Source organism: Castor canadensis, chromosome 5 (assembly GCF_047511655.1).
Source record: "Castor canadensis chromosome 5, mCasCan1.hap1v2, whole genome shotgun sequence".
NCBI lineage: Eukaryota > Metazoa > Chordata > Mammalia > Rodentia > Castoridae > Castor > Castor canadensis.
Window position 1 is genome coordinate 97,281,382 of NC_133390.1, and position 27,885 is coordinate 97,309,266.

The 27,885-nt window shown below is 41.3% G+C and overlaps 1 protein-coding gene across 1 annotated transcript; it reads right to left on the reverse strand.

Moving 5' to 3' along the window:
- Nucleotides 1–1,720: 1,720 nt before the first annotated feature.
- Tmem212 (transmembrane protein 212) lies at nucleotides 1,721–27,806 on the reverse strand. The gene is given in 5 exon segments (XM_074073775.1): nucleotides 1,721–1,953; nucleotides 9,568–9,690; nucleotides 16,269–16,592; nucleotides 18,250–18,309; nucleotides 27,632–27,806. Coding segments are annotated over 4 exon segments (642 nt in total). The 5' UTR covers nucleotides 27,791–27,806; the 3' UTR covers nucleotides 1,721–1,953; nucleotides 9,568–9,591.
- Nucleotides 27,807–27,885: the final 79 nt, after the last annotated feature.

Here is a 27,885-nt window from a genome sequence, read left to right on the forward strand (position 1 = left end):
ATAATGGAGAGAATTAACCATTTAGTTCTCCTAGGCAAAGGCATAGCCAAATGTCTGCTCACTTCTTTGTGACTAACTTTACATATTTCTTGATATCTGAATATAATTTTTAAGATTTTACATGGGATTCTGGTTAACCTAAGCACAACTTCCCCGAGTGCCATGAAAATCACTTATCCATTTAGGATGCTCAGGATTCTGTGCATTTTGCTGAGAGCTTCTTGCTGCAGTCTGGGAAACAATTATTGGACTTCGTTTGTCCAACAGTTGGTCCTTAGCAGCCAGGACTCCAGCTTTTGAAAAATACCCAATGGTTACCAACATAGAGTGGGATGTAAACAAGAAAGCAAAGTGTAGGTAAATAAATAACCAGGGTACCCAGTACTAAGTGAGAACGCTCAAATTATATTAAAGTTCATTCACACATTATACTGACAAGTTTGAAATCCCTACATGTACAATCACCAGGTCCAGGACTAGATACTATACCACTCCATTAAATGTTCATCCAAGAGCGAGGGCCTGAGAGGCTTGTACAGGATTTCTTCCAGAAATCAACAATTGAGCTGTATGGGATTTTGTTTGTTTGCTTTTTGCAGTCCTGGGGTTTGAATTCAGGGCTTGACACTTGCTGAGCAGGTGCTCTACCACTTGAGTCATGCCTTCTGTGTGTTCTGGTGTCACTTAGCCTCTCTCAATATCAGACTTTGCATCTGTGAAATGGAGGTATTTAATGGTCTTATGCCCGAAGTGTTATGTCTAAAATGTTCATTCTGAACATGTCCATTTTCAAATGAGTAGGCACCATATTGACTGATATTCAAAGATATCCAATAAATGTGTTGAATGAGTCCGTATCACCTGACACTATTTTTTTAGTGTTCAAGATGTGCTGGACTTTCTGCTACATGCTTTACCTGTGGAGTATCACTGAGTTCTCTCAGCCTACGAATTAGCTGCTCTCATCTGCTCCATTTAATGAGGAGGAAACAGAGGCTCGCGCCTAAATGATAGAGAACCAGAACCAATGGCCAGCTGTTCTTCATCCCAAAGCCCCATCTATTTTCTGGTATACTGCACCAGTATGTCTCAAACTGCAACGTGCATCAGAATCACCTACAGAAGAGCTTCCTGGACCACATTGCTGGGATCTAACCCATTTCCTGTCCTTACAAGTTCCCAGGCTGTGCTGATGCTGCTGAGCTGGGGTCTACAATTTGGGAACCATTACTCTACACTATGAAGCCTTACAGATACAGGACCAGGAATAAAAGATCTAAGAAGCAGACCTCTGATTCATCTGAGAGAGCACCTTCATTTACAGCTCTCAGTGGCTGGATGGGGTTGTCTCTTGGGAATGCTTTACTGTAAGCAGCATACAGATCTTGGAACATTTGATGAGAAGTCGACCAAACAGGCATCTGTGGTCTCTTCTAACAATTAAATGGTTTGCTATTTGTGCCAAAGATAAGAGATAGGGAGGCAATGAGAGAGGGTCATGCTGTCTCTGCAGCAGAGGCCTCCTCATTATGGCCACAATTCAGTGTTTTGTGCCTTGAAGATTTAGAGTCACTCTGGTGATGGCAAAGAAGAAAAGCTGAGGAAAACGTTTCCTGAATTTAGGTAAGATGCAATTGAAGTTAAATAGAAAAACAAAAAACCCACACAGGGAGCAAGAGAATATAAAAAAAGTTCATCACTGTAAATTTTTATTGTAGATTTTAACACTTCTAGGACATATAATTTTAATTTTTATAACATAACATACAAATTTAGAATGTTAATAATTTAGAAAGAGCCAAAAAGTACAGTTGTTTCAGTTTTATTTCATAAGTATATAGAGGACAAAAGCTTAAAGATCAAAATTATTTCATCAATATTTCAAAATAATTACTACCAATAAGCAAACTGAAGAGGAACACAGCTCCAAATTTACTGTCCATTCTTTTGACCCTAGGAAGAAAAAAAGAAACATTTATTTCTATAGTTTATCAAGGAAAATAGTGTCACTTTTGACATTTAATTTAGCCTTTCTTATGTCACAGAAACCCACTGAAGGATGGATGACTCACATATAGTACCATGGTTCCACTTAAGGATTTCAGAGGAATTAACAGAGAACAAAAATTGATGGTTGTAGTGAACGAGGGTGTCAGAAAGGTAGGAAAAACAAATATATGTGTAATAGAAGCTCTGGCATAAACAAAAAACAGGGAGAGCCATTCCTTTTGTGAAGAAGTCGGGGATCTGTCAAGGATTCCCTTTGATTGTTTGCTATTTGTTTTGTCTGGATTGGATAGGGTTGAGGCTTTTAAAAATGAACTGAAGATTAACGGAAACCCTGAAATCTGTAACTGGAAGCCAAAATTTTATATTTGATTAGAAGTGAGGAGAAGGAATATACCTACCAAGTGCCATGTCCTGTGTCAGACTCTTACCAGAACAATAGCAGTTCCCTTCTGCAAAGTGTGAGGCGGGGGCCGTCTCCATTTTGCAAGTGGGGAGCCTAGGCTCAGAGAGGTTTAACACTGATTTTCTCAAGACAACTCAGATGGTAAGGGAAAGAGGAGACAATTAAGCCTCACACTGTCTGAATTCAAAAGTACCAGTGCACCTTGGCTTCTCCAAGTACATAAAGAATTGTGAAACAGCTCTTCTTCAAACTACCACTGTCCCTTGTCATGGGAATTCAAACCCAGTTTTCCTCTATATTCCTCCCTGGAGATTCTTCTTGGATTCTTTGACAGCAATAAATTCCCTGTGACACATGAATTGTCTTTAGACTTGGAATACTACTGTTTTAGGTTTAAGCAACATTTTAGCTGTGGCTAGGCAGATATAAAAGGAAATTTAATACAGCCACCTATTACTCTCTTGACCCCTCCACCCCCAGTCCCACCTTTCCTGAATACCATTTTATTTATTTATTGTTTTTGCATTTCCACCTACTACGTGCTATTTTTTAAATTATGTTTGTTATTTATTCTCTACCTCACTTGAATGTGGATACCCCATTTTTTGCCTGTCTTTCTTCATGGATGCATATCAGTGTTTAGAAGAGGGATCAGCAAATCTTTCTGTAACAGGCCAGCTAATAAATGTTTTAGATTTTATGTTTTATGGGTCATGTGTTCTGTCACATGCTCAGTACTTAGCTCTTCCTTTGCAGGGTGAGAGCAGACACAGAGGACTAGACACAAACGAGCAAAGACTACTTATGGACATGGAAATTTGGGTATGATATAATTTTCAAGTGTCTTAAAATTTTGCTTTTTCCCAAACCATTTAAAAATACAAAAACTATACTTAGCTTTAAGATCATACAAAAAGAGGCCAGTTTTGGGCCATAGCTCACCAACCTCTGGTCTAGAAAATAGGGCCTGGTGTATAGTGGGTGGTCAGAAAATGGAATTTATTGGGATTGTACCAACGATAAACATTACATCGCCAGATCCTGCTGCATCTGCTACTAACTCCCTATCTCAGGAGCAGAACAGCCAGCTTAGGCAACTGACTCCACCCCCCAAATTTATGGCAATTGCTGCTGCTAAAAAGCAGGGTGAATCCACTAGAGTGCAGAATGCCTGTACTAGAAGAACCCTGGGGCAATGATTAGCACCTCCCAACTGGTAGTGTCCACACCCCAGGGAGACTGAGAACACCTACAACGAAGCCATTGCTTCATCAAAATATTTGGGATGTCTACTTCAATTTCATCTAAAACATTTCAATAAAATAATCTGCTTTGGCTGGGTGCAGTGGTGTACACCTATAATTCCAGCTATTGGAGGCAGGGGCAAGAAGATGGTGAGTTCAAGGCCAGCCTGGGCTTCATAGTGAGACTTCGCCTCAAAAAAAAAAAAAAAAAGAAACCAATATTGTTCTTTTTAAATAGAACTGTTTGGGAACATCTGAAGGGAGGCTGGTTTATCTCTCATATGAGTATTGCTATGTGCTGTGACTGTTTTAAACTATTGCTCATTTTTAATTGGCTACATCACTGAATTTATATAACCACAACGGTCTTTGGAAAAAAACTGATGATATAAAGGACACTGATGCTGAAATCCAAGTTTCATTTTATTATCATAAAAATGATAATAATTTTGCCAATACGGCTTAAGATTGCTTTCACCAAATCCCTAAATTGCATTCATCTGCTGAACATTCCTATGGAGCACGTCAGGATGCAGCCCGTAGTTCTACGTCAAAAAAAAGTGTATTGAAGCACGTACACAGTTTAGTTTCTCTCTCCTTGTCAGTGAAATTCAGCAAACCCAACACAATATGCTGTTTGTATAGAAGCACTCACAAATATTAACTTGATTTCTTCTAATGTTCCTATTTATAAAAATAAATCAAATGTAAATATTTAACCAAATTTTAAATCATATAAGAAGTTTCAGTTGGTTGAGCATAATACACCATTACATCTAATTCTAAATTTTAGTCCACTTTGACCTTCAAACTTAAAACTATATGTCACTATAAAATTTGTCCAAAAATCCTACTGAATTCTACACATGCAATTTAATGTAAATTAAGTAGAATGCCACTTGTTAAATGTCACATATCAAAATTTCCCTAATGATATTAGGAATATTATAAAGCTTATATTAAATTACATGTTGTAATATAGTCTGTACTCCCAGTACAACAATAATATAATTTAAAAAGGAAAAAGCAACTTTAAACCATAACAAAATGATGAGATTATATTGTTTGAGAAAATAAAACTAACATTATTTTATTATTGTTGATGTTTGAGTGTTTATGAGATGATTTCTTACTGTGAAAGGGGCTTCCACAGATTAATGTAGCCCACATTCTTTTTTAGGCGAGGAGATGGCAGCCCTGGAAAAGGAAGACAATGGCTTAGTTTGGAAGAATTAAGCGTCGGTTTCATATTGTGTAATTTTGGTGCCATTTACACAGACTTCAAGAAGTTTGATGGGCCAGAGTTGGGCAATGCAATGACCTTGGCTTGCAGTTGCGCAATCTTGAATCAGTAGAAATCCTTTCCTTTTGCTCTTACTTAGACACTTTCTAAGTTATCAATACACAGTCATCCCGTGGGATCCAACAGGACTGGTTCAGGGCTCCTCTTGGATGGCATAGTCAGTGAATGCTCAAGTGCCTTATATAAATGGCTTGTCACAGATGCATTTTTCCAAATATTTTGATCCAAGATTGGTTGAATATGAGTATTTGGAACCCATGGTTAAAGAGGATCAACTATATTTATATTATTGGTAAGATGGGTAATTTCTCATTTTTTTAAAATGTAAGGCCCAGTTGAGAAAAGCTATAGAGAAGCATTAGTTCACTTAGCAGTCAGTGGGATCCTATTTTGTTTTTTGTTTTAAATCAGGTCTTAATGCTGGGGACGAGAAAGCAGAATTGAATTGTGATGATCTCTGCTCTCATAAAGTTTGAACTGTATCAGGAAACAAAACATCAAGAAAGTATTAAGGGTGCAGTATTAAGGTTTGCACAGAATGCAGAGTTGGCACAGGGGAAGATGTAATCTGCTGTGTCCAGGGCTGCTTGAAAGGAAAAAAGCCTTCTTGAGGGGATAATTTAGTTCTTTTTTTTTTTTTTTAATGCAAATACTTTATTAAGGCGTGCATAAATATTAACTTCTTACACATCAAACTTATTTTTCAAACTATATTTAGCCTTACATTTTTTTTTATTGTTTTATTATTCATATGTGCATACAAGGCTTGGGTCATTTCTCCCCCATGCCCCCACCCCCTCCCTTACCACCCACTCCTCCCCTTCCCTCTCCCCCGCACCCCCTCAATATCCAGCAGAAACTATTTTGCCCTTATCTCTAATTTTGTTGAAGAGAGAATATAAGCAATAATAGGAAGGAATAAGTGTTTTTGCTAGTTGAGATAAGGATAGCTACACAGGGAGTTGACTTACATTAATTTCCTGTGCATGTGTGTTACCTTCTAGGTTAATTCTTTTTGATCTCACCTTTTCTCTAGTTCCTGTTCCCCTTTTCCTGTTGGCCTCAGTTGCTTTTAAGGTATCTGCTTTTAGTTTCTCTGCGTTAAGGGCAACTTTATTCCTCTTTTTATCTTCTTAAACCAACTTGAGAAATCTCCAATGAATGGGTAGAAATTGTGGGGGAAAAGTTCAGAGTAATAAATGTAGAAAATCTTACATTTAAACTGTGGCCTCTGATTTTTTTTTTTTTTACTGGATTTTATTTTATTATTTTTTTTTATTCATATGTGCATACAAGGCTTGGTTCATTTCTCCCCCCTGCCCCCACCCCCTCCCTTACCACCCACTCCACCCCCTCCCGCTCCCCCCCCTCAATACCCAGCAGAAACTATTTTGCCCTTATCTCTAATTTTGTTGTAGAGAGAGTATAAGCAATAATAGGAAGGAACAAGGGGTTTTGCTGGTTGAGATAAGGATAGCTATACAGGGCATTGACTCACATTGATTTCCTGTGCGTGGGTGTTACCTTCTAGGTTAATTCTTTTTGATCTAACCTTTTCTCTAGTTCCTGGTCTCCTTTTCCTATTGGCCTCAGTTGCTTTAAGGTATCTGCTTTAGTTTCTCTGCATTAAGGGCAACAAATGCTAGCTAGTTTTTTAGGTGTCTTACCTATCCTCACCCCTCCCTTGTGTGCTCTCGCTTTTATCATGTGCTCATAGTCCAATCCCCTTGTTGTGTTTGCCCTTGATCTAATGTCCACATATGAGGGAGAACATACGATTTTTGGTCTTTTGGGCCAGGCTAACCTCACTCAGAATGATGTTCTCCAATTCCATCCATTTACCAGCGAATGATAACATTTCGTTCTTCTTCATGGCTGCATAAAGTTCCATTGGGTATAGATACCACATTTTCTTAATCCATTCGTCAGTGCTGGGGCAGGAGCTCACAGCCTTAGAGGGGAGCTGGAAGCAGCTGGATATTCCTGGAAGGAGCTTGAGTTGTATCCTGAGCGTGAAGAGAAGTCTTAGGGGGACTGAAAGCCAGGGAGCAATAAAAGCAGATTTGAACTGTAGACAGCTCATTCTGGAACCTGTGCAGAGGACATTTCTTAAAACAGAAAAGCTGATGGCAAAGTGGTTTGAGTGAGAGAAGATTAGAGCAGAATCATGCAGTCAATAGAGAGAAAGGGGACACTGTGGAGAAATCTTTAAGAGTTACCGTTGTCAGGATTTGGTGACTGACAAGGGTGTAAGGCATCTGGGCCGACTCTGAGTCCCTGGCTGAATGTCATGAATGTTGACAACTGAACTGGGATTCAGGAAGATCAGGTGTTGGGGAGAAAAAGACAATGGACTCCATCATTCACATCTCGAGTAGTAGTTATGTGTCTGTGGCACCCCGAGGGCAAATATCCAGAAAACACACAGGTGCAGGGCTCATAAGAGCAGCACAGTGGATTTGGCCATAGATATGGATGTTTGTAACATCAGCTCAATGGCCAGCAATCTTTAAGAGGTAAGCAGAATAAATAGAGAGGAGATTAAGAAGGCAAGGCCACAAAGAAAGAAGAGAACCAAGGAGGGGTGCATGGAAGTGAGGGGAGAAGGTTCCACAGAAAAAGTGCTCAACAGTTTCAAAGGCTGAGAAGGTCAAGGAAAAAGCAGATTGAGAAGGGTCCCAAGGGCTTAGCTGTCTACAGGCCACTCACAGGCAATCTTTGCCATGGAAGGTTTAATGAAAGAAAAGTGGCGATAAGTTGTTCAATCATATTGACTTAGATTAAAACTGCCTATGCCATTCAGCACTAGATTTATTACAAAGTCAAAGTAAGGTTCCATTTGTATCTGACATGTGACCAACTGAAGGCCTGAAGTGTCCAATGGCGAGCTCCAGTGCTCCTTTGGCTAGAATTGCAGGCCAAAAGCCTCGGATTTCTTAAGTACTTACAATGGATTTTCATTAATGGTGAGATGTGCAACTGAAAATCTACCCTAACTGACAAGATGGGGACTCACAGATCAAATCCTAGCACTCTGCCTTGTATCTTGTGTGCCAGAAATCCTTTTGCATCTTTCTGGGCTCCTCCATTGTCTCACATGGTAACTGTTAATAAGTCCTGCTGATTCTACCTCCTAAATATCTCTGAGATGGTTAATCTTGGTTGTCATCTTGACTATTTGAAGAGATGTCTAAAAATTGGTAAAGCCCACGTCTCGGCGTGACTGTGAGGGTGTTTCCAGAGAACACTGGCAACTGAGTCTGCAAGGTGAGAGGGGACGATCTGTCCTGCATGTGGGCAACACCATCCAATGGACTGGAACCAAGAAAGCCGAAGAAAGGGGAAGCTCACATGCACACACTTGGCCCTTTTTGGCAGGGTATGTTCTTTACTGCTGCTGTTGCCCATGAACGACGTCAAACTCAGGTTTTCAGCCTTTGAATGTGACTTGCACAAGGTACTCTCCAGCAGGCTTCAAGACCTTCAGTCTCAGACTAGAGCTGCATCACTGGTCACTCTTGTTCTGAGGCTTCCAACTTCTTGAACTGAACAGTTATTGTTTTCCCCAGTTGTCCAACTTGCAGATGGCCAGTGTGGGACTATTCAGCCTCCAAACTTGTGCATCAATCCAATGAATCCCCTTTTATAATTACAAGTATTCTGTTGATTTTGTTCTCCTGAATACCCTGATGATTACAATCTCGCAAATGTGTCACCTCCTCCCCAAGCCTACTATCACTGCCTAATTCAGATCCAACAATTCCTCTTCTGGTTTTTTGGTCCTCTTGGGCCAACTCTCATGTCCCTTTAGTCCCTGTTAGTCAATAGAGGGCAGGAGTGTATCCTGTTCATCCTTATAACACTAGCATTAGATCTGGTACATAATATATGCTCAGAAAATATTGAGAATATGATTTACACTTACTCTCAATATTTACTGAGCATTTAGGGCTTTGGTTTAGGATCCTTGACATGTCACAAGAGAAAAGTCACATTCCAGTAAATAGAAGATACTCTTGTCAAAGAGGCATTCCTTACTGCTAGTCCAGCATCTATTTCATTACTTGAGCTAGCAGTTTTCCCTTTCACCTGTGACACTGGGTTAATTACAAGGTAAGAGAAGAGAAACATTTTTTGTTTTTTTTTTTTTTTAGACAAGGTCTCACTTAAAGCCCAGGTTGACCTTGAACTTGCCATCCTCCTCTCTCAGACTCCTGAGTGCTGGAATTAAAGACATGTGCCATCCTGTCCAGCCTAGAAAAAAATTTTAAAACAATATTTTTTTGCATATAGACTAGTGGTAAGTACCTTACCTATTCAATAATACAATGGAAAGTTTTTTTCAAAGCCAGACAAGAAGATAAGTCTCGTTGGTTGATATGATAGATTGAAGATCAGGCAAGGGAGAGTGTAGCTACCACTGGTTAAAGTCAGCTGGGATCTGAGACTTAGTGGATACTGTCTAACATGAGTAATGTTACCAGCATGTTTTACATCTTGAAATAGCATAGTAACGCAGTCATGTGGCAAACCCTGGTGACACACCAGTGTGACTTCAAACAGGTAAAGAGCCAGTCATTCCAGTTTTTTAAAAAAATCTTTATCACCTGCTTCATGCATTCCTCCCTCCTTCATGCTTTTCTCAAATGGACTGGAGTTTTCATTTCAAAGTCACAGGCTGAGACAGATCTGGAAAGGTCCTTTAGGGCCGTTGGTCCAATCATGTGATCCTGGAGAGGAGGCAGGCAAGCCCTCAATGGCTGACAGGTGCTGGGCTGAGCCTTTGCCACCCACAGCATGCAGGGGAGGTCACAGCGTCACCCTCACACCCATCCCCTCCTTCTCACCATAATTACTTTCTCTGTTCCTCTCCCTCCTCTGCTATGGGGACTGAACCCAGACATCCAATAAAAGCCATCAAGTAATCTCCTCTTTAATAAATAAAATGTGAAGCATCAAACCCACACCACTAAATGGCATTGTAACATATTAACACATTGCAGTCATCCAGAAACATCTATCGGTACAAATGCGTGCCCTTTGCATTCTTCTGTGGCTATAGAGAATGGAAGCTTCTGGTTTTATTCAAGATTCTGCTCTTCTATAACATAAAAAGTTGTATTTTAAACACATTTCATATTTCCTTCAAATATGATATCTGTTCAAAAACGTATTCATTAATGGTAACATTTTAGATTATGATTAAGAAGCAAGGAAAAATAAGTCTACTAGAATATTTTATATTAAAAGATGAAATTGACTAATGTCAAGAGGTAAATAAGTTGAAACTCATGATAATTTATAAAGTGAAAATTGGCAACAAACAGTTCTAAGAATCCTTGCTCCCCCACCATCCACCCTTCCTCTATTGGTCCCACTTAAAGAAGTTGCAAGAAACACTTAAGTCTCATTTCTTCTCCCAGATCAATATTGTCACCCATTGTGTGGTCCCACTGATTAAATGAAACGCAAATATCCTGGAAAAATAGTTTACACTTCTAAAATACAAAAGGTAATTTTTGTCTGTGGGAAGTGTAAGAAAGATTGTCAGGGAGAAGTGAGAGAAGTGTAAGGTGGCACTGAGTAGGCAGGCATGAGAGGTGATATGTCCCAGAAGCCAGGAAAACCTACACTGCAGACTCTGCAAGACTGGGGGCCAAATTCTTGTCTCCGTGCAGTTCTCTCAATGTTCCCATCTGTGAAGTGGGCACAATGAATGTCACAGTATCAGAATAAAGGAGTAAAATGCCTGACAGGTGTTACAGATAGGGAGTACGCAGCAAATAGCACCCACAATTACTCTTCTGTTACCCAGTTTAATGTCACTGCTATTTCAGAGAAAATAGAGAAAACAGAACTGCTATTGGACTTCATCGTGATTATTTTTCTAAATTCTGATTCCCTACTGATAACTTGAGGAGACCAGAGAACCGAATTTGTGAGGAAGAAATGTAGTGGATTCTTACTGCATGGGTCCTACTTGGATTCACCCAAGGGGACTTAGTAGAAATATCTTACTGAGGACCAACCCAAGGCCTCGATCCTTAAGACAAGTGCTCTGGATGAATTTCCTTCAAAGTACATTCAATGTCTAATGATGCAGCAGAAGTCTATTCAAAGATTTGGGCTAGTATAGTGCTGTTAATTTGTCTTCTGTGTGGAGGAAGAAAAATATTCTGCCTACACGTTTTCAAATTGCATTTAAATGGGTTACCTACATCTTTTATATGACACAAACTTTTCCCAGTGTTGAAAAAAGTAAAACCATTGTCTCACATGACAAAGGAGAAAATATTTTCCTTTCCCTTCTCATTAAAAAAAAAAAGCCACAAAACATGACAACAAATAATGAAAGAAAAATAAAGGGAGCCATTCCTTCTCAGGAGGAGGGGCCGGGTCGCCGCAGGGAATAGCCAGTGTCTGGCGTTCTGACTCTTACTTTCCCCATAGCTTATTACTTACTTGCTGCCTAAGAATGTGGATGATTCTAGCTATGCTTATTGGTGTTTTGTTTCTCTTCTTAAGTTCTGTGTCCTGCACCAAGTCCCAGAGGTCACTTCAGGGTCCTGCCTTGAGTCTCCTAAGCAAGCATTCAGATGGCTCTTAGTATTTCTGCAGTGTCACTTCTTACCAGGCTCCTGACAGCCAGAAGGCCTCATGTGTGCCCTTGTGTTTCTCACAGTCACTAAACCCTTCGGGTCTCACTAAAAGCATTTCTCACTGTGGTTCAGTTGGGTACTAAGCAACTGAGCACATACACCATTCACTGCGTGACCTTTAACAAGATGACCTTGAGTCTACCGAAGGCAGCACAGGGAGGAAAGAAATAACGGCTGTGGTGACTCTTTAGAGGGTGCATAATTCATTTCTGGAACTGTATTTTTGAACTTGTAAAAACAATAACTCTTAGAAGTGATATTTTCCATCATTGCATATGGATCTTTAAAAATATCAAATTTGCTCTATAATTCATTTCAATGCAAGACAAGACCTGCCTTTTCCTCCAGTCTTCCTTCAACCTTTCTCTTTTGGCACATCCTTATGCTGCTTGAATTTCCTGATAGTACTATGTTTGCATAAAAGAATATTAATTTTCAGAGTGACACTTAAAGGTGCTATTTTAAAAACATTGTATTTTGATTATAAGAGAAAGGAGAGGTATTAATCATTAGCATGCTTTACAATACTTATTATAGTTCAAATGAAATTTTTAAAACAGTGCTTATCCTATTGAGTATTTAGGAACTATCAAACATAACTGTATATGGGTTCATTACAGGTGGAATCAATATGTAGAATTCTGTAGCTTACCAAAAGCACATTGAAGGCAGGGCGTGGTGGCTCATGCCACCCAGTTGAACTGGAGACAAAACATTGATTCGAGGTCAGTCTATGCAAAAAGTTGGTAAGACCACAACTCAACCCATAAACCAAGCATGGTGGGATGTGTTTGTAAACCCCACTACGCAGGAGTCAATAGATAGGAGGATTACGGTCTGAGGATGCAACTCAAGACACTTTCTGAAAAACAACAGAAGCACAAAGGGCTGAGGTGTGACTTAAGTGGTACAGCTTCTGCCAGCAAGCACAAAGCCCTGAGTTCAAAGACCAGCACTGCTGGGAGGTGGGACGGGGAGGAAAAGTATACTGAGGTTCCACCTCACTCTAGTCAGAATGACTATCATCAAGAAAACCAACTGCAAACGCTGGCTAGGATGTAGGGGAAAAAGAAACTCTTGCACACCGTTGGTGGGGGTGTAAGTTAGTGCAGTCACTATGGAAATCAGTCTGGAGGTTCCTTAAGAAGCTAAAAATATCCACAAAAGAATCAAAATTACTAGGAAGGTACCTGGTTGACCCATGTTTATTGCGGCACTATTCATAATAGCCAAGTTATGGAACCAGTCTCAGTACCCATCAACAGATAAATGGATAAAGAATATGTGGTACATGTACACAATGGGGCATTACTCAGCCATTAAGAATGAAATTATGTTCTTTTCTTGAAATGGATGGAACTGGAGATCATCAAGTTAAGTGGAATAAGCCAGTCCCACAAAACAAGTAAGTATTGCATATATTCTTTCCTTTGTGGAAGGTAAGGGGGAAAAGCCCCAAGATCATGAAAATTGAGGGGGGATGGAAAAGAGAGCGGGAAGAGTGTGGTAAGAAAGAGTAATAGAGGGAATACAGGATCAAAATATGTTGTATGTGTGTAGGAAACAGTCATAATGAAATCTCGTACTTTGTACAATCTAATATATGCTAAGAAAAAAGAAAAAAAAAGAACTCCATATTTGAACAGATTCACTTTTTCATCTGAGAGTATTACATATTTTCTCAAATTTTGATAAATAATACACTTATTTCACTGGTGGAAATTGTGCTGATAAGGCTGAGCTTTCTACCTGTGACAAAGGTCTGCCCAGGCTGCCATTGGGCCTCCTGAGCTCGGGCAGGGCTGGGATATTAATGCAGAACATCATGCCTTATCGTGTTATCTCCTCATCCTCACTAGTGAAACATGGCCTGCCGCCATTATGGATTAAGCCATGTCAAGTCACCCAAAAGTGCTCACGAAGGAAATGCTCCTGATTAAATTTATCTAGACTTTTTACTCAAATTAGTGCTGCATTTTCTATAGATAGGGAAATGGGTATTCTGCTTAGAAATGTCACTAAGAAAGTCTTCTGCTAAGGAAGAGAGTTGTTAAAGAATTCTAATTCTAACTCTTAAACTTCTGTGGCCATTGGCATGCGTTGGGGTATGTGTTAAAATGCACACTCTGAGTCTCCAAGCCCAGAATTTCCGACATATTAGGGCTCAGATTATAGGACCCCTGGGTGACTCTGATGTCTCTGATGTACTTTGAGAGTGCACTGGTGCTGGGTGCCCTGGGCCTAGCTGAGAAGTCACACACCGGGAGGCCGTGTCGAGCCACACATGCAAAGGCAGAGCTATGGCACTTGGAACACTTTGCCTCTGACTGCAGCTCACTTGTTTTCGGTTCAGTTTTTGTCTCCCCAGGGACTTTGAGTGGCCTCATTGTGCAGTCTTGGGCACTGACCTACCAAGCTCTGCATGCAGTTTTTCCTTCCTTTCTCTCTCTCCTCCATCCCACGATAAACATAGGCCTTATGTGTGCCATGCAAAAGTTGACAGCCAGATGTCTAACAAGATACCCCGTGTCGGGGTTGGGGAGGTTATGACTGCCAATACTTCAGTGAGAGGTCTTTGCCCCTTCTAACAAAGAGCTCTGGAAAGTGTGGGCTGCTCACCACGAGGGACAAATGGCAAGTGCTGATGTCCAGATGCCCTTGGCAGTGCAGTAGGGGAGGAGCTGTCTGTCTGCTTGCCTCCCCTCTTGTCAGGTCTCCTTCTCAAATCCACCCTAAGCTCCTAAGAAAGCATAGGATTTCCTCTGCAGACTTATGTAGAAGTTAAAGAGGACAGATCGACCACAAAAGACCACCAGAGTGCCACATTCTTGTACTCCAGCTTTGCATCTTGGGGTGGATAAAATCAGCCTGGAAAACACTGGCTAATGTTACCCAAGCTCACTTGACCCTAATATAATATGAATCTGAATCATAAAATCAACATGGGAAGCCTGCTTGATCCACAAAGGGCTTGCACGAGCAACAGCCCTGAGACATTGGATCAGAGGTCACTTGTGCTCTTCTACCAGAGATCCTGCTGGAGACCAGAGGTATCAGAGTAGGAGGAGCCACAGGGTAGGTGATGAGGATAGCCCGGGCGAGCCTGGCCTAATCAGGAGAAGTGGGGCTGGGTTCTGAACCTAGCCCTACTATTCATGACCTTTGGTAAGTTACATAAAGTCTTTAGCCTCGGTATACTACCTGTAAAATGTCAGAAGCACACTGACACATAGTAAGCACTCTCAAATTATCATATTGCTAGAATTATTATTCGCCCTCCTGGAAAAGGTTAGAAAGCTAAGCTCAATGTTGGGACATGAGTGGACGCAGTGGGAGAATTTCTTCTATTTATTACCTAGACACAGAGCATGTAAGCCTGTTGGAACTTGTGGGACAGAAGCTAAATTAAGATATTTGACTAATATTAAAAACAGTAAAGATGTTGCCATAATCAGCTTTCACAAAACGCTATTAGTGTTTGTCCCTATTAGAAATTTTTATAGTGCAAAATTTAATTGGATAAAATAAAGCAAGCCATCAACTTTAAGTCAACACTACAAACTGCAAAATAACCTGGGAAAGCATTATGGAAAAGCTCATATTTGAAATTCAAAGTTAGTGTACCATAACACGTCCCAGGAGAAAAACATACTATATTCTTATGACCTCTCAACCTTAGAGCGAAAGGATATACACTCGTTACTTACGCAAGTTCAACATCCTGCTTTCTTTTTTATTGTATTTTTCAGATTAATTGAGGTATCATTGAGAAATAAAATTATCTCAATTTAAGATCTACCACATGATTATTTGAAATGTTTGCCACAGTCGAGTTAGCTTATCTACACCTTACATGATCACTGCAGATGACACGTTGGACACCTGAGGATTTCCTTCTTTTTCAAGGCTGAGTAATATTTCCTTCCATATATATGCCATGTCCTCCTCTTTATGCATTTGTCTGTGAATACACACTTTGTGTCTTTAATTTCTCCCCTCAATATTTTATAGTTTTCAGTATACGGACCTTTTTACCTCCGGGATTAAATTTCTTACATATTTTATTCTTCTTGATGCTACTGTAAATGAGATTGTTTTCACAATCTCTTTTTCAGGTTACTTGCTGTTAGAGCATAAAAATACAGCTGATTTGGGGATGCTGATTTTGTATGCTGCAAGTTTAATGAATTTATTTGTCAGTTCTAACTGTTTGGGGCTGTCTTTAGTGTTTCCTATAAATAAGATCATGCCATCTTCACAGAGACAGTGTTACTTTTTCCTTTTGGATTGGATGACTTTTCTTTTTCTTGCTTAATAGCTCTGGCTAGGTCTTCTAATACTATGTTGAGTAAAAGTGGTAAGAGTATGTACTTTTGTATTGTTCCTATGAATTATTTTTCAAATTATAAATTGAGATAAAAATTGGCTAGTGCTCCCTACAGCTGTACTTTCAGTTAGCACATCAACATACTTCCATTCATTCATTCAAAACCAGATATCGATCAACTATAATGAGCCAGACACTGGATAGTGCAGTCAGACAGGATGCAGTGGCAAATAACAGAGAAGGATTAAGTATTTCTATGCAGACTTTCCACTTTACCATTCAGGATTGAGCAAGCACCACCTTCCCCTTTGCTGAAACTTACATTTATGTGTCCGTTCTGGATAAGTCTTGCAAAAAGCTTGACGAACACCGTCAGGGACACACAGAACAGGGCAAAGCTTAGACCCGGGTCGAGGGCTTGCAACACCAGGTGGAACTCTTCATAGTGGAGCGGGTCCACACAGACTGAGGAGAGTTTTGCATATGGGAAGGGGAAGGCCACTGCATAGCCAAGGTAGTTGGTCCCCGCAATCCCTGAAAAGGACTAGAAGCAGTATGGGCCGAGAAGAGCAGATTCCAAGGTTATTGCAAAATGCAGTGGACATCCCATAAGGCTCAGAATCACAAAGGTGAAACTAGCTTCCCACTGAAAAGAAAGCAGAAGCAAATTGTTAACTTTGGAGGTGAGATATTACAAAAGCTTCTTAGCAATGGAGGAAGATGCTGGGCATCCTCTCCCATTGGGAAGGAAAGGACACTGGCCAGCACCTTCTCTTTAGACCCTGCTAGACTTGCCTCTAATCTGTGTCATAGGAGGAAAACATGTCAGCCAACCGGGGAGGAAATGAAATCAGTTCTATTCAGCACATTTTTGTTTGTTTATCTCCTCACATGTGTAGTGAGCCAGTCTGGGATGGGAAAACAAAGATGCACAAAAGAGTCCCTTCTCTAGGACCAAGGGTGTGACCCATGGTCCAGGAGCACTGACTGCCCCCAGAAGCCTGTCAGAAATGTTAACTCTCAGACCTCACCCAGGTCAACTGAGTCAGAATCTGCAATTCAACCCACTCTGCAGCTGATGTACACATACACTGGATTTTGAGAAGCACAGTCTTAGCCATGGGTATAAAGTCTGTAATCAGGACAGGAGTGGTAGCTCAAGCCTATTAAGCTAGCTACTTGGGAGGTGAAGATGAGGTGGATGAATGCTCAAGGCCAGTCCAGGGAGCGGGGGAGGAGGGGTTCTTGGGGCTCAATTTCAATCAATGACTGGACACGGGGGCAAGTACCTGTCATCCCTGCAACATGGGAAGTGTAAATAAGAGGATCCCAATCCAGGCCAGTCCTGGGTATGAATGTAAGTCCCTATCTCAAAAATGACCGAGGTCATAAAAAGGAATAAGGGCATAGCTCAAGTAGTAGAATATCTGCCTGGCAAGCCTACGGCCCTGGGTTCAAACCCCAGTACCACCACCATCGGGGGAAAAAAAAAAGCCTGTAATCAGACAGGGTAGTGTTTGCTCTTCTTTTATTTTTTTTTGGTGGCACCGGGGTTTGAACTCAGGGCCTCATACTTGCTAAGCAGGCATTCTTACCTCTTGAGCCACTCCGTCAGTCCTTTTTGGTGGTGGGTTTTTTTCAAGATAAGGTCTTGAAAATTATTTGCCATGGGCTGACTTTGAACCTTGATCCTCCTGATCTCTGCCTCCTGAGTAGCTAGGATTACAGGCGTGAGCCATCAGCTTCCAGATAAGGTAGACTTTCTGTATCATAGAATTGCCTGGCTCTGTATTGTTGAAGTGCAAGATGTTATAGTTTCCATCTTTTTTTCAGTGGGAGCGGTAACAGAGAGACAGTGAGGAGATTTTGGATTGAGTTGAAACTTAAAACTGCATGCTTAAGGACTGAGTGCATAGCTCAGTGTGAAAGTGCTTGCCTAGCAGGTGTGAGGTCCTGGTTCAACCCCTAACTCTGCAAAAAATAATTTAAATGTAAAATTATTAAAAGCAGAGGAGTGTGTAGATCCTTTCCTTCAAAATTAACTTCAGGAGCACTTAACATTGGCTCTGTCCTCCCAAAAGGAAATAAAAATCACAGGAACTTGTAGCAATTGCTTAGAGTAGGAATCAGATAAAAATTATTCATTTAAAATACAGTTTACTATAGAAATCCATCATAGTAAGACCTAAGTTAGATCAAATCCAATTATAACTGGAAATCATATTCTTTATGTTCCATCCTAATTTAGAAGCGATTTGACCTTCAAATCGCTCCACCTCCCCACATGACGTCTCTATATTTACCAAGTGTCTCTGGGTCCACTCTTTGTGAGCCAATAGGAGAAACACACCAGCTGTGATGGCCTGTGGAAAGAAAATTGAAAAAATAACACCCACAATAGAAGATACCGCTGGAAAGAGTTCAATCTGTCTCACAGTTTGACAACTTTATCACGAACTAGAAGGAGCAGCGGATGGCTAAATGGATTTATGGTTCTGATGTCCTCTTCATCTGTGGAAGGAACTGTGATGACGATGAGGAAAAGAAGCCGTTAGTGTCATAGATACATGATTCATGCCAGCTCGCTTTGGATTCTCTATGCTGCCTTTGCCACCACGATCACCAGGTCTGTTTCTATAAGGCGTCACAACAAGGAATCTTGGCTCACTAGCCCTAGCTTTGTGTTTTATGTTGACCAATTGTCTAGTTTATTGCTAAGGTTGCAGATGAGTAGAAGTGGAATGGAGACCTGTCACTGGACCCTGAAATCCCTTCTAGCAGAGGCTTGATCTTTCGCTACTTGCTTTCTTTTGAGATTCTGCAGCTTCAGCCTGCTGGTGGGATACAAATACATGATCTCTGTGTCTCAAATAACAAAGCTTTCCCATCAGAATGGATGTGTGATCTCGCACTGACTGTTCTGCGTGCAGTGGTATCCAGCTTTTCAAAAGGGTTTTTCTTCATAGTCACCATTGAAGGAAAAGGCCCAAAGTGCCGAATGAAAATAGTTAACAAAGAAAGGAATGGTATCACCAGAATTGAGCAACAGATAACAAAAAAAAAAAAAAAAAATCTCTGAGCTCATCTTTGATTCAGGCCCAGGACTGATAAAGGAGAGCTTTGTGGTCACTGAGACTAGAAATCACTTCTTCCTAATCCACAGACATCATTTGTTCCTGGTGGCAAGGAATGCTTTGAGGTTGGAGAAAACCAGGAAGAGGTATGCCTGAAATAATGCCTGTCCATATTCAGCATATGGACAGGTTTAAAAATAGCACAATTTGGGGTTTTGATAGAGAACAAAATGACTGTATGTATAGAATCAACAAATTTAAGAGGAAAAATCATTACGTTTGCCAACATGGTTTTGTGGTGCATTGCTTTCGTAGCTCTGAGTTTGGCGCATTCAGTCTTTTGAGACTTGGCTTTTCATTTTGCTGGCCTATTTTATTTTCAATGCTGGATTTAGAGAATTCGAGAGCGGGAAACACACTTGCACATACACTCACACCAAACTTCTGCTGTAGCTGAGCCTGAAGTTCTGACTTGGCATTTGCTATACCATAAAACTCCCATGGATAAAAACAGAACCATCTGTAGGCAAAAGAGGTTCCTGGCTTGATTCTGCAAGAAGAAAGTTTCCAAGAGACTCTATGGAGCTTGAACCAGCATAAATAGTACAGTGAAACAGAGGAATTAATACGAGCAACTGTCACCGATGCCGTGTGGGAAGCTGGGGGCTGGCCGGGCTTTCCGAGGCAGGCTCTCAATTGACACATCACTCCTGTGTCATTAATCAGAGAGAAACAAGGAAGCGAGACAAAAGCACAGGACCCCCCCCCCCCCCATACACACACACACTTTATTGGCTTAGCTGGGAGAGGATAGCTGCCGTTCTCCAAAGCTTAGATTCCAGGTTGCCTTGATTACATTGGCATGAGCTATTTCTTTACTTTCAAAAGTTGAAAAATGCTGCAGAATTGCAGTTCTCTACTCTTTGGGTTGTAGCTGCCAGCTTAAATTTTGCTTTGTTTACACAAAACTTTGAAAAAGATCTTTCATGGAGTAGGCCTAGTATGAATGCATTTCAGCAACCTGTGAAATCCACTGTGCTTGAGGGCTGGTGGCAACAGAGCTGAGCAGGCCCAGCCATCTTCACTGGTGCCCCTACTATGCACAGGAGATACGTGCAGGGTGTTTTCCCCAAAAGTCACAGTTGTCCCCTTTTCTTTCTTCTATTTCTTTTTGTAAATTTTATTTTCAGATAGGGAGGGCAAAAGAAGGAAAAAGGAAGAGAGTTGAGAATAAGGAAGACATATCAAGACAGAAAACGAAGTGTGAGAGAGGGTCTGAGAGGTGATGGGTGGGTGAAGCAGTGGCTTGTGGGGAAGGATGGGGTGGAGAGGTGCCTGGCAAGGGGTAGGAAAAGCATCCCCCTCCCTCCCAGCTGCTCTCCACATGCTATTGACTTGCTTCCAGGCACTTCCGGGAAGTTGCTTAGGTTTTGCAACAATTGCTGCTAACACTTTAATTGCAGGATAATTGTGAGCCCTCCCACTAAATCTTTAAATTGCTTAAGTAAAGGATACAGTTCCCAGAAGCAGATGAATTGAAGGAAGCAGGGTGCAGTCAGGACAGAAATAGAAATCCCTAGAAGCATCATTAATATGGGATCATTTATTTCCTTCCAGGCACGTAGTGTGGGTCCACTACAAACCAGGGATGTGGTAGGCACCACACACATAAAATAATGATAATAACTGTTCCCATTCACTCAGTGGTTAATACACATAACACAATAATTGATGCATACATGAGGTTCCTGGCTTGATCTGTCCTCGTGATGAGCCTATGACAGAGAAACACAGAGAGGCTGAATGAGAAGACCATCGAGTAAAAACTGCACTAGTCATGTTCTAATCTGAAATTTCCAGTCCAGAACTGAAAGTAATGCACATATAAGAATGTCCACAAATTAGACAAGCATGAGTGCTTTCTACAAGAGGAGAGCTTGGGTGCTAAGATGCCCTTCCAGGGGAAAAACTGATGACAAAGACACCCCAGGCAAATAGGTTCTGGAGCCAGTTTGGAGGGCGGATGTTATTTCAGTGGGAGGTGACAGAGGGTGGGCAGTCTCAGCCAAGGGAGCAGCATGTGCAAAGGTTCAGTGGGTACATGCCAGCAAGGAGAAGCCCAGATCCAAAGCAGAGTCACCTCTTGGTAGAGGAGAGAAGAAAATCAGTGTTAAAAGTCATGTGACACCAGGGTCACATGAGGAGTTCTCAAAAGTCAGGTCAGCACGTCTAGGTTTTATCTGAGGTTAATAAACTGACACCAAAGGCTTTTGAAGAAGGAGCCAGCCTGACTCCCAAGAAAAGTTTAGAAAGGTGAGCCACATATCCCATGCATGCCTGACTGGAATGGAGTGAGGCCTCCAGATCTCTGTAGGATTCGGGTCTTCAGGTTTCTTTTAACTCTATTCACAATGAGAAAGACATCTGCCATCATGGCCTAGTTACATATCTCTTTACATGTAACAAAAAGAATGCTTAACTGTCACTATGTGTGATGAACTCCCCATATTCCCTAGTCTGTTCTATTCATTGTAAGTGCCATTAAATTTCTTTTTATAATCCACTAACACATATCAAACCTGAGCAGGGGATGGAAGTTGGAAGGAGCAAAAAGGGTGTACAGTGCACAGGAAAAGGAAGGAATGCTGGGCCATGTCTGGCAGGGAAATTCCAAGTTACCCAGCAGCTGTTTGGAGCGGGGCTGGGGTTGGGCTGGCTGAGGGCACTGCTGCCCATGGTGCAGTCCTAGGGCCAATGGCATGGGATCCACTGGGAGATGCTTAGCCATGCAGACCCTCAGACTCCTCCCAAACCTACTGAATTAGACCCATATTTCAACAAGACACCCCTCCCCATGCCATGATTTGGATTAACATACAAATCACGAAGGGCTGGTTCAGAGGAAGACACTGAATCAAAAGCTATCCAGGTTTGAAGTTGAGTTCCCAAGACAAGGACAGGGAAGTTGGAGAACAAAGAATTGATTTTGGTGACAAGATGATTAATTTGGTTTTAGACAAGCTGACCATAAAGAAGCTTGGGCTATAAGTAGAAAATGACCAGTGATGAAGATTCTTTGCTTGACCAAAATTTAGTGAGGTTCCTGAACGTTCTCGGCCAATCTGCATACTTTCTTGTAAAGTCAGGGAGAAAGGAGTGGATCAAGTGAGAAAGCACCTGCCTAGCAAGGTGCTTTGAGTTCAAACCCCAGTACCACCAAAAAAAAAAAAAAATCTATTTTAATAAGAACTCTGCTAGATCAATTTGGCAAGAAACTCCCACTCTCAATACCTGTGATACCTGTTCACTCTCAATATCTATTCGCTTTTCGTCATCCTCGCCCAGCTGATATCTGATCACCCTGGCCTGGAAGGTTAGTTTAGCCACAATCTCCTTTGTCCCTGACGCATCCTTGTAGTAATTTTCCATCCTCTGACCCCCACCCTGCTTTCTGACTATAAATTCCCAGTTGCCCATGCTATACTTGGGATGGAACCCAGTTCTCTACTGAGGGTTGCCTTCCCCACTGCAGTAGTACTGAATAAAACCTGTTTGTTCTGCTGCATCTGCTTCCAGACTCTGGTTTTTCTTTGACATGGGCGGGTAGTTTGGAGTCACATGACTGATGAAACTGTTTTGAGCACTGTATAATCAAGACCCTTCTCTCACAGTTGAGGTGAGGAGGGCCTGCACAGCTAAGTAGAGCCCTGACCTCTCTCCCAAATCCCTGTCTGTCAGCAAGGCTGTGGCCTCACTGTTGCTGCTTGCTATTGGCTGAACCACTGGGCTCTTCAGTCTTGTGATTGAATTCCCTGTACTCCAGTCTCCTCATCAGAGCCTGACCTGCAAGCCACGTTTTCCAGATTAATAGGGCTCAGCCCGTAATGGATTATGACCTCCTCACTGTGCACTTTCTAGCAGCTGATGGCTTTAAATAACACAGCTCAGAAATTCTAGGAAAACTGCATGTCATGTGGCTGTCAGAATGGAGTTGAGCGAGTCTGTGGACCAATATTTGAGAACTACTTAGAAAGGCCTTAAACAAATATGGGGTGTTGTATCTCATATGAAAATCTCTCACACAGGGCTCAAAAGAAATATGGAATCATTTGCCAAAGGAAATGTTAATATGATTGAAATGTACAAATTATCTTTTCACTGGAGGAAGACCCACTTTGAAGATGGAAGTGAGAAAACCATTGGCACAGGAATAAGGCAGAGAGACCTTTTGAAGCTGACCTTGATCAGACAAACCTGTAGCTCGGTAGGAAACTCACTTGGAGAAAATTCACGTTGTTCCAAATTTAGACATTATTGAAAGACTGAGCCTTCTTATTGCTTTCCTTCTCAGGAGGATTTTTTCCTGCTTTAGTATAAATAGCAGCTTGATCTTTAGTGTTTGCAACCTAATCAGAGTTCAACTGGGTAAGAATTCTGCACCGCCTGAAGGGAGGGCATAAGCTTCATTCAGTCATTCAACAATGTGCATCAAACTCTGTTCAAAGCCTAGTGACTCTTTGTTCCATGTTAGGAAGATACAGCAGTAAACAAAATAGAAGAAAAAAAAATCCCTGCCCTTGTACCATACACAGCAATAAGTAAGTAAATGATACAGTATCTTAGATGGGGATAAGGTTTATATAGGGAAAAAATACAGTCTCTCATACCCATGAGAGACTGGGACTGCCAGATTAGAACAGGGATTGCAATTTTAAATAGGGCAATAAGGGAAGACCTTAGTGAAAAGTGACATTTCATCAAGTGATATTTGGCTGTCTGGGAGTGAGCCAACTTCAAGAAGAGGCTTCAACCAAAGAGAGCTCAGGGCAAAGGCCCTGAGGCAGAAACACACATTGACAGGCTTGAAGGCAGCAGTCAATGTGAAGGGAGCAAAATGAGCTAAGAGAAATGTGGGGGGAGATGAAGCCTAGGAGGTAACAGGTGGGGACTCAGCAGGTCATCAGGGGACTAGGGTAGGAGAGAGAGGCAGGTGGAAAGGGATTAAGAATAGAGTTTGGACAAAGAGCAGGGCACAAGTGAAAGGCATGGTGTTAGCGAGTATTTGAGGAGGACTTTAACACTGGTCAAGCTCTTTCTTACACAATCCTTGTTCAAACTGCACATGTTCTCACTGAGCATCCCAGGGTTGGGCAGGTTCACACGTGGGCTCTTCACTTGTCAAAATACCCTGACTGTAGGAAAAGGCAAAGAGAAACTGGAGGAAGGGTCCTGCTTTGGATCACAACAAGAACATTAAATCAGAACTTGAACACAGGTCCACCTCCTCAAATTCTGTATCCATTGCTACCCCTAAAGTCTACTAGCCACCCAAAAGCTGTGTGCTGGAGACCCATGGCATCATTTCTCTGGGCCTACGGATAATGGATGATTGGTCTAGAACAAGCCTACAGTATTCAGCATCTATAACTTAATCATAATGTGCCAATATTTGTTGATTGGGTGATGACAGACTGCAGGGAGAGGCAAAGAGTTAAAAGAAAAGTTTTAAGGGTTGGATTGTAATCCTGGTTTTCTTAAACCTTGCATTGGTCGTGGAATAGAAATTATCAGAATACCTTTCACCTGACTGGTGGAGTGGCTCAAATGGTAGAGCACCTGCCTAGCAAGAGTAAAGTCCTGAGTTCAAACCCCAGTGCCACCAAAAGAAAATATTTCACAGGGGACTAAGTATTATTTTGTGAAGCTTTTGATACACATATGGATATTTATCCAGAAGTACATAAATATATTTATGTACATTCTAGTCCTGATGTAAGATAATTTTTTTACTCTGGATCACCAACAATAATTTGGAAGCTGCTTGAATAAATGCAGTTGCCATCACTGAATGCTAGTAGAAGTTTAATGAATATTATGTAGTATTGGGCAAAAGAAGGGAAGGTCAAGACAGGAGTGGCACATATAAAAGAATGTATTTAAAAAAGAACACCTTTTACTAGAGGCCAGTCATGGTGGCTTAAACTGTAATTCCAGCTACTTGGGAGATGGAGAGCAGGAGGATTACAGTTCGAGGACAACCCAAGGAAAAGGACACTATCTCAACCAATGGCTGGGTGCAGTAGTACGAGCTTATCATCCCCAGCTACATAAATAGGAGGACTGGGGTCTAGACTGGCCTGGACATAAAACGAGACCCTATGTCAAAAGTAACTGAAGAGAAAAGTACCAGGGGTGTGGCTCAAGCAGTAGAATGCCTGCTTAGCAAATGTGAGGCTGTAAGTTCAAACCCCAGTATAATCAAAAGAAAAAGAAGGAAGGAAGAGAGGGAGGGAGGGAGCAAGGGAGAGAGGAAGAGAGAGAAAGAAAGAAAGAGAGAGAGATAGAGAGAGAAAGAAAGAAAGAAAGAAAGAAAGAAAGAAAGAAAGGAAGAAAGAGAAAGAAAGAAAGAAAAGCAGCATCCATATGTTTCAGTCTCCCTCCTACCATCCCATTCCCGCCATGGGAACACCATCACTATAGTAACCTATCTAGACTGAGTTCCTTTAAGATCAAGACCTCATTGTATCGTCCATGGATGCCCCAAAATATAGTAGGCTATAAAATATTTACTTCATAAGTAGGTTTAAAATGTATTTCCTGTGGTCTTGCTTTTAGTTGGTATCCTAAAGTTTTAATTAAAGACTTAAGAGTGGCAGCAACCCCTCACCTCTCCCCAAGAGTGGTTACATTTTGATAGAAGATTCCTTAAGATCAAAAATCTTCAAACTCAAATTCTCCAGTCTCTGGCAGTGACTGTCAGCATCATGGGAAACGCTGAGAGGATTTGTTTGGTAGGCAGGGGCCTCCGGAACTGTTCTTAAATTACACTGTGATGGAGGCCCCTTACTCCGAGGCTAGATGTGCTCCTTTCCTTGGCTGGGCAGCTGAGATGCCAGGCCCGTGGTTTCCGGTGCCATCACTCACCTGCACACATTGAGTGTCTCCCTAGTGCCTGCATTGTACATGTCACATGCACAGTCCTAGTGAATGGTGGAGTCAAATACCCCACTGTTAGAATTATTTTCAGTTTGAATAGTTGCATGCAAAAAGAAAAAAAAAAAGATAGGAAGACAAAGACTTGGGGCTGCAAATTTTGGGGACATATACCTCAGTATTTCTAATGAAAGTATTAGTTTCAAAAATTATTTTACTTTGTTGTACATTTTTAAATTATATAATGATTTTTGTCTTTCTCTAAGTTCAAAAATCAAATAAAAAAAGGTAGATTTGAATTCTCAGGATATTAAGGTGAGAGGACTAAAACAAAATAACTTTCTAAGGATTTCTTTCGGGTTTTTTTGAGACAGGGTCTCACTATATAGCCCAGGCTGGCCTTTAAATCCATCCTCTTCCTCTACTTCCGAAGTGTTGGGATTATAGAAGTGTACCACCATATCCTGCAAGAATTTCTTTAACATCTCATTATGGTATACATGGTATAAATGTATATAGCAAGCACTTAGAAACTGTTTTTGCTAAAAAGCATTGATTGACTCCTCACTTGGGCCCACAAGGTAACTAAGAGCAGGAGAAAAACCTGGCTTCCCACCTTTTTTGCATTTGCCTCCTTTGTCTTAAAACTTTGGGTCAGATTCCTCCTGGTAATCACTCTGAGTGTCTGAATAAAGCCAGTGATACCTAACCTAGCTCATTCTCCTTCAAGGTTAAAGGTACAGAGATAAAAGCAACAGAGATAAGAGGCATCTTACTGTCAGCTTTTACAGTGTCCTGTCCCCAGCCTCTGAACATGTGCTCAAAAGTCTCCATCCATTGTCTCCATGCAGTCACCTTGGATTCCAGGAAGAGCAGAGCCTCACAGACAGAACACCTCATGATGACATCACCGCCATTCCTGATCAATCATCTCATGGGAACCCAGTTGTCCCAAGGAATAAGGACTTCAAGTGACCTTGAACAACCAGCACTGAGAATAATGGTCCACCAGACCATCTTCACCAAAACTGCTTAATTCTGCATATCTCTTTTCCCTGCTCCAGTTCTTCCTCCTTTAAATCTAAAGTTTGTGTCATTACAAAGATGGGCCGAGATGCCTCTTCCTAACATAGCTATGTTGATTAAAATCTTTTCCTGCCTTTTCACTACTATTTCTGCCTGTTTTCTTTGGGGCAAGTGACTGGACCTGACATACTGGAACCCTCAGAGTTGCACTTATGGCCAACATGATAAAAAAAATACATGATAAAATAATACTAAGAAAATAAGCAAGGGTGCAGTGGCTCACACCTGTAATCCCATTTATTTAGGAGGCATAGGTAGGAGGATTGTGGTCCAGGCTGGCCTAGGCAAAAACATGAGATCCTAGGAGTTCAAAAAACAGAGCTAAAAGAGCTGGTGGAGTGGCTCAAGTGGTGGAGCACCTCCTGGCAAGTGCCAGGTCCTCAGTTTAAACCCCAGTACCCCCCCAAAAAAGAAAGAAAATAATCTATACTTAAAATCAGCTAATAAAAATCCATGTTCTAAAATCAGAATTCTGATTTTCTGCAGAATTCTGGTTTCTTAGTATTTTTGGAAAATTTTAAAAAGACATCATTTTGCATCTCCTTCCCTCCCACCTTCCTTTATCAATGTATTTAAGAAAATATGTTCCTACCAAAGCTCCATTCCAGATGGGACAAGCGATCCACACACTCCATCCCGTAAACCAAAGCTTGTAAGAAAAGACAGGGAAGAAAGCAATAACTCCAGAAAACACACTCAGACTCCCCAGAGTCACAAGAATGCAGCCAGCAGCTTGGTATAGGCCCTTCATTGTCCTCAGTGACTTGGGTGCTTGATCTCAAAGATGTTTTGTTACCAAAACATGAGGGCACGACAGTCCTCAATAAACACAAGTTTCTTAGAGAC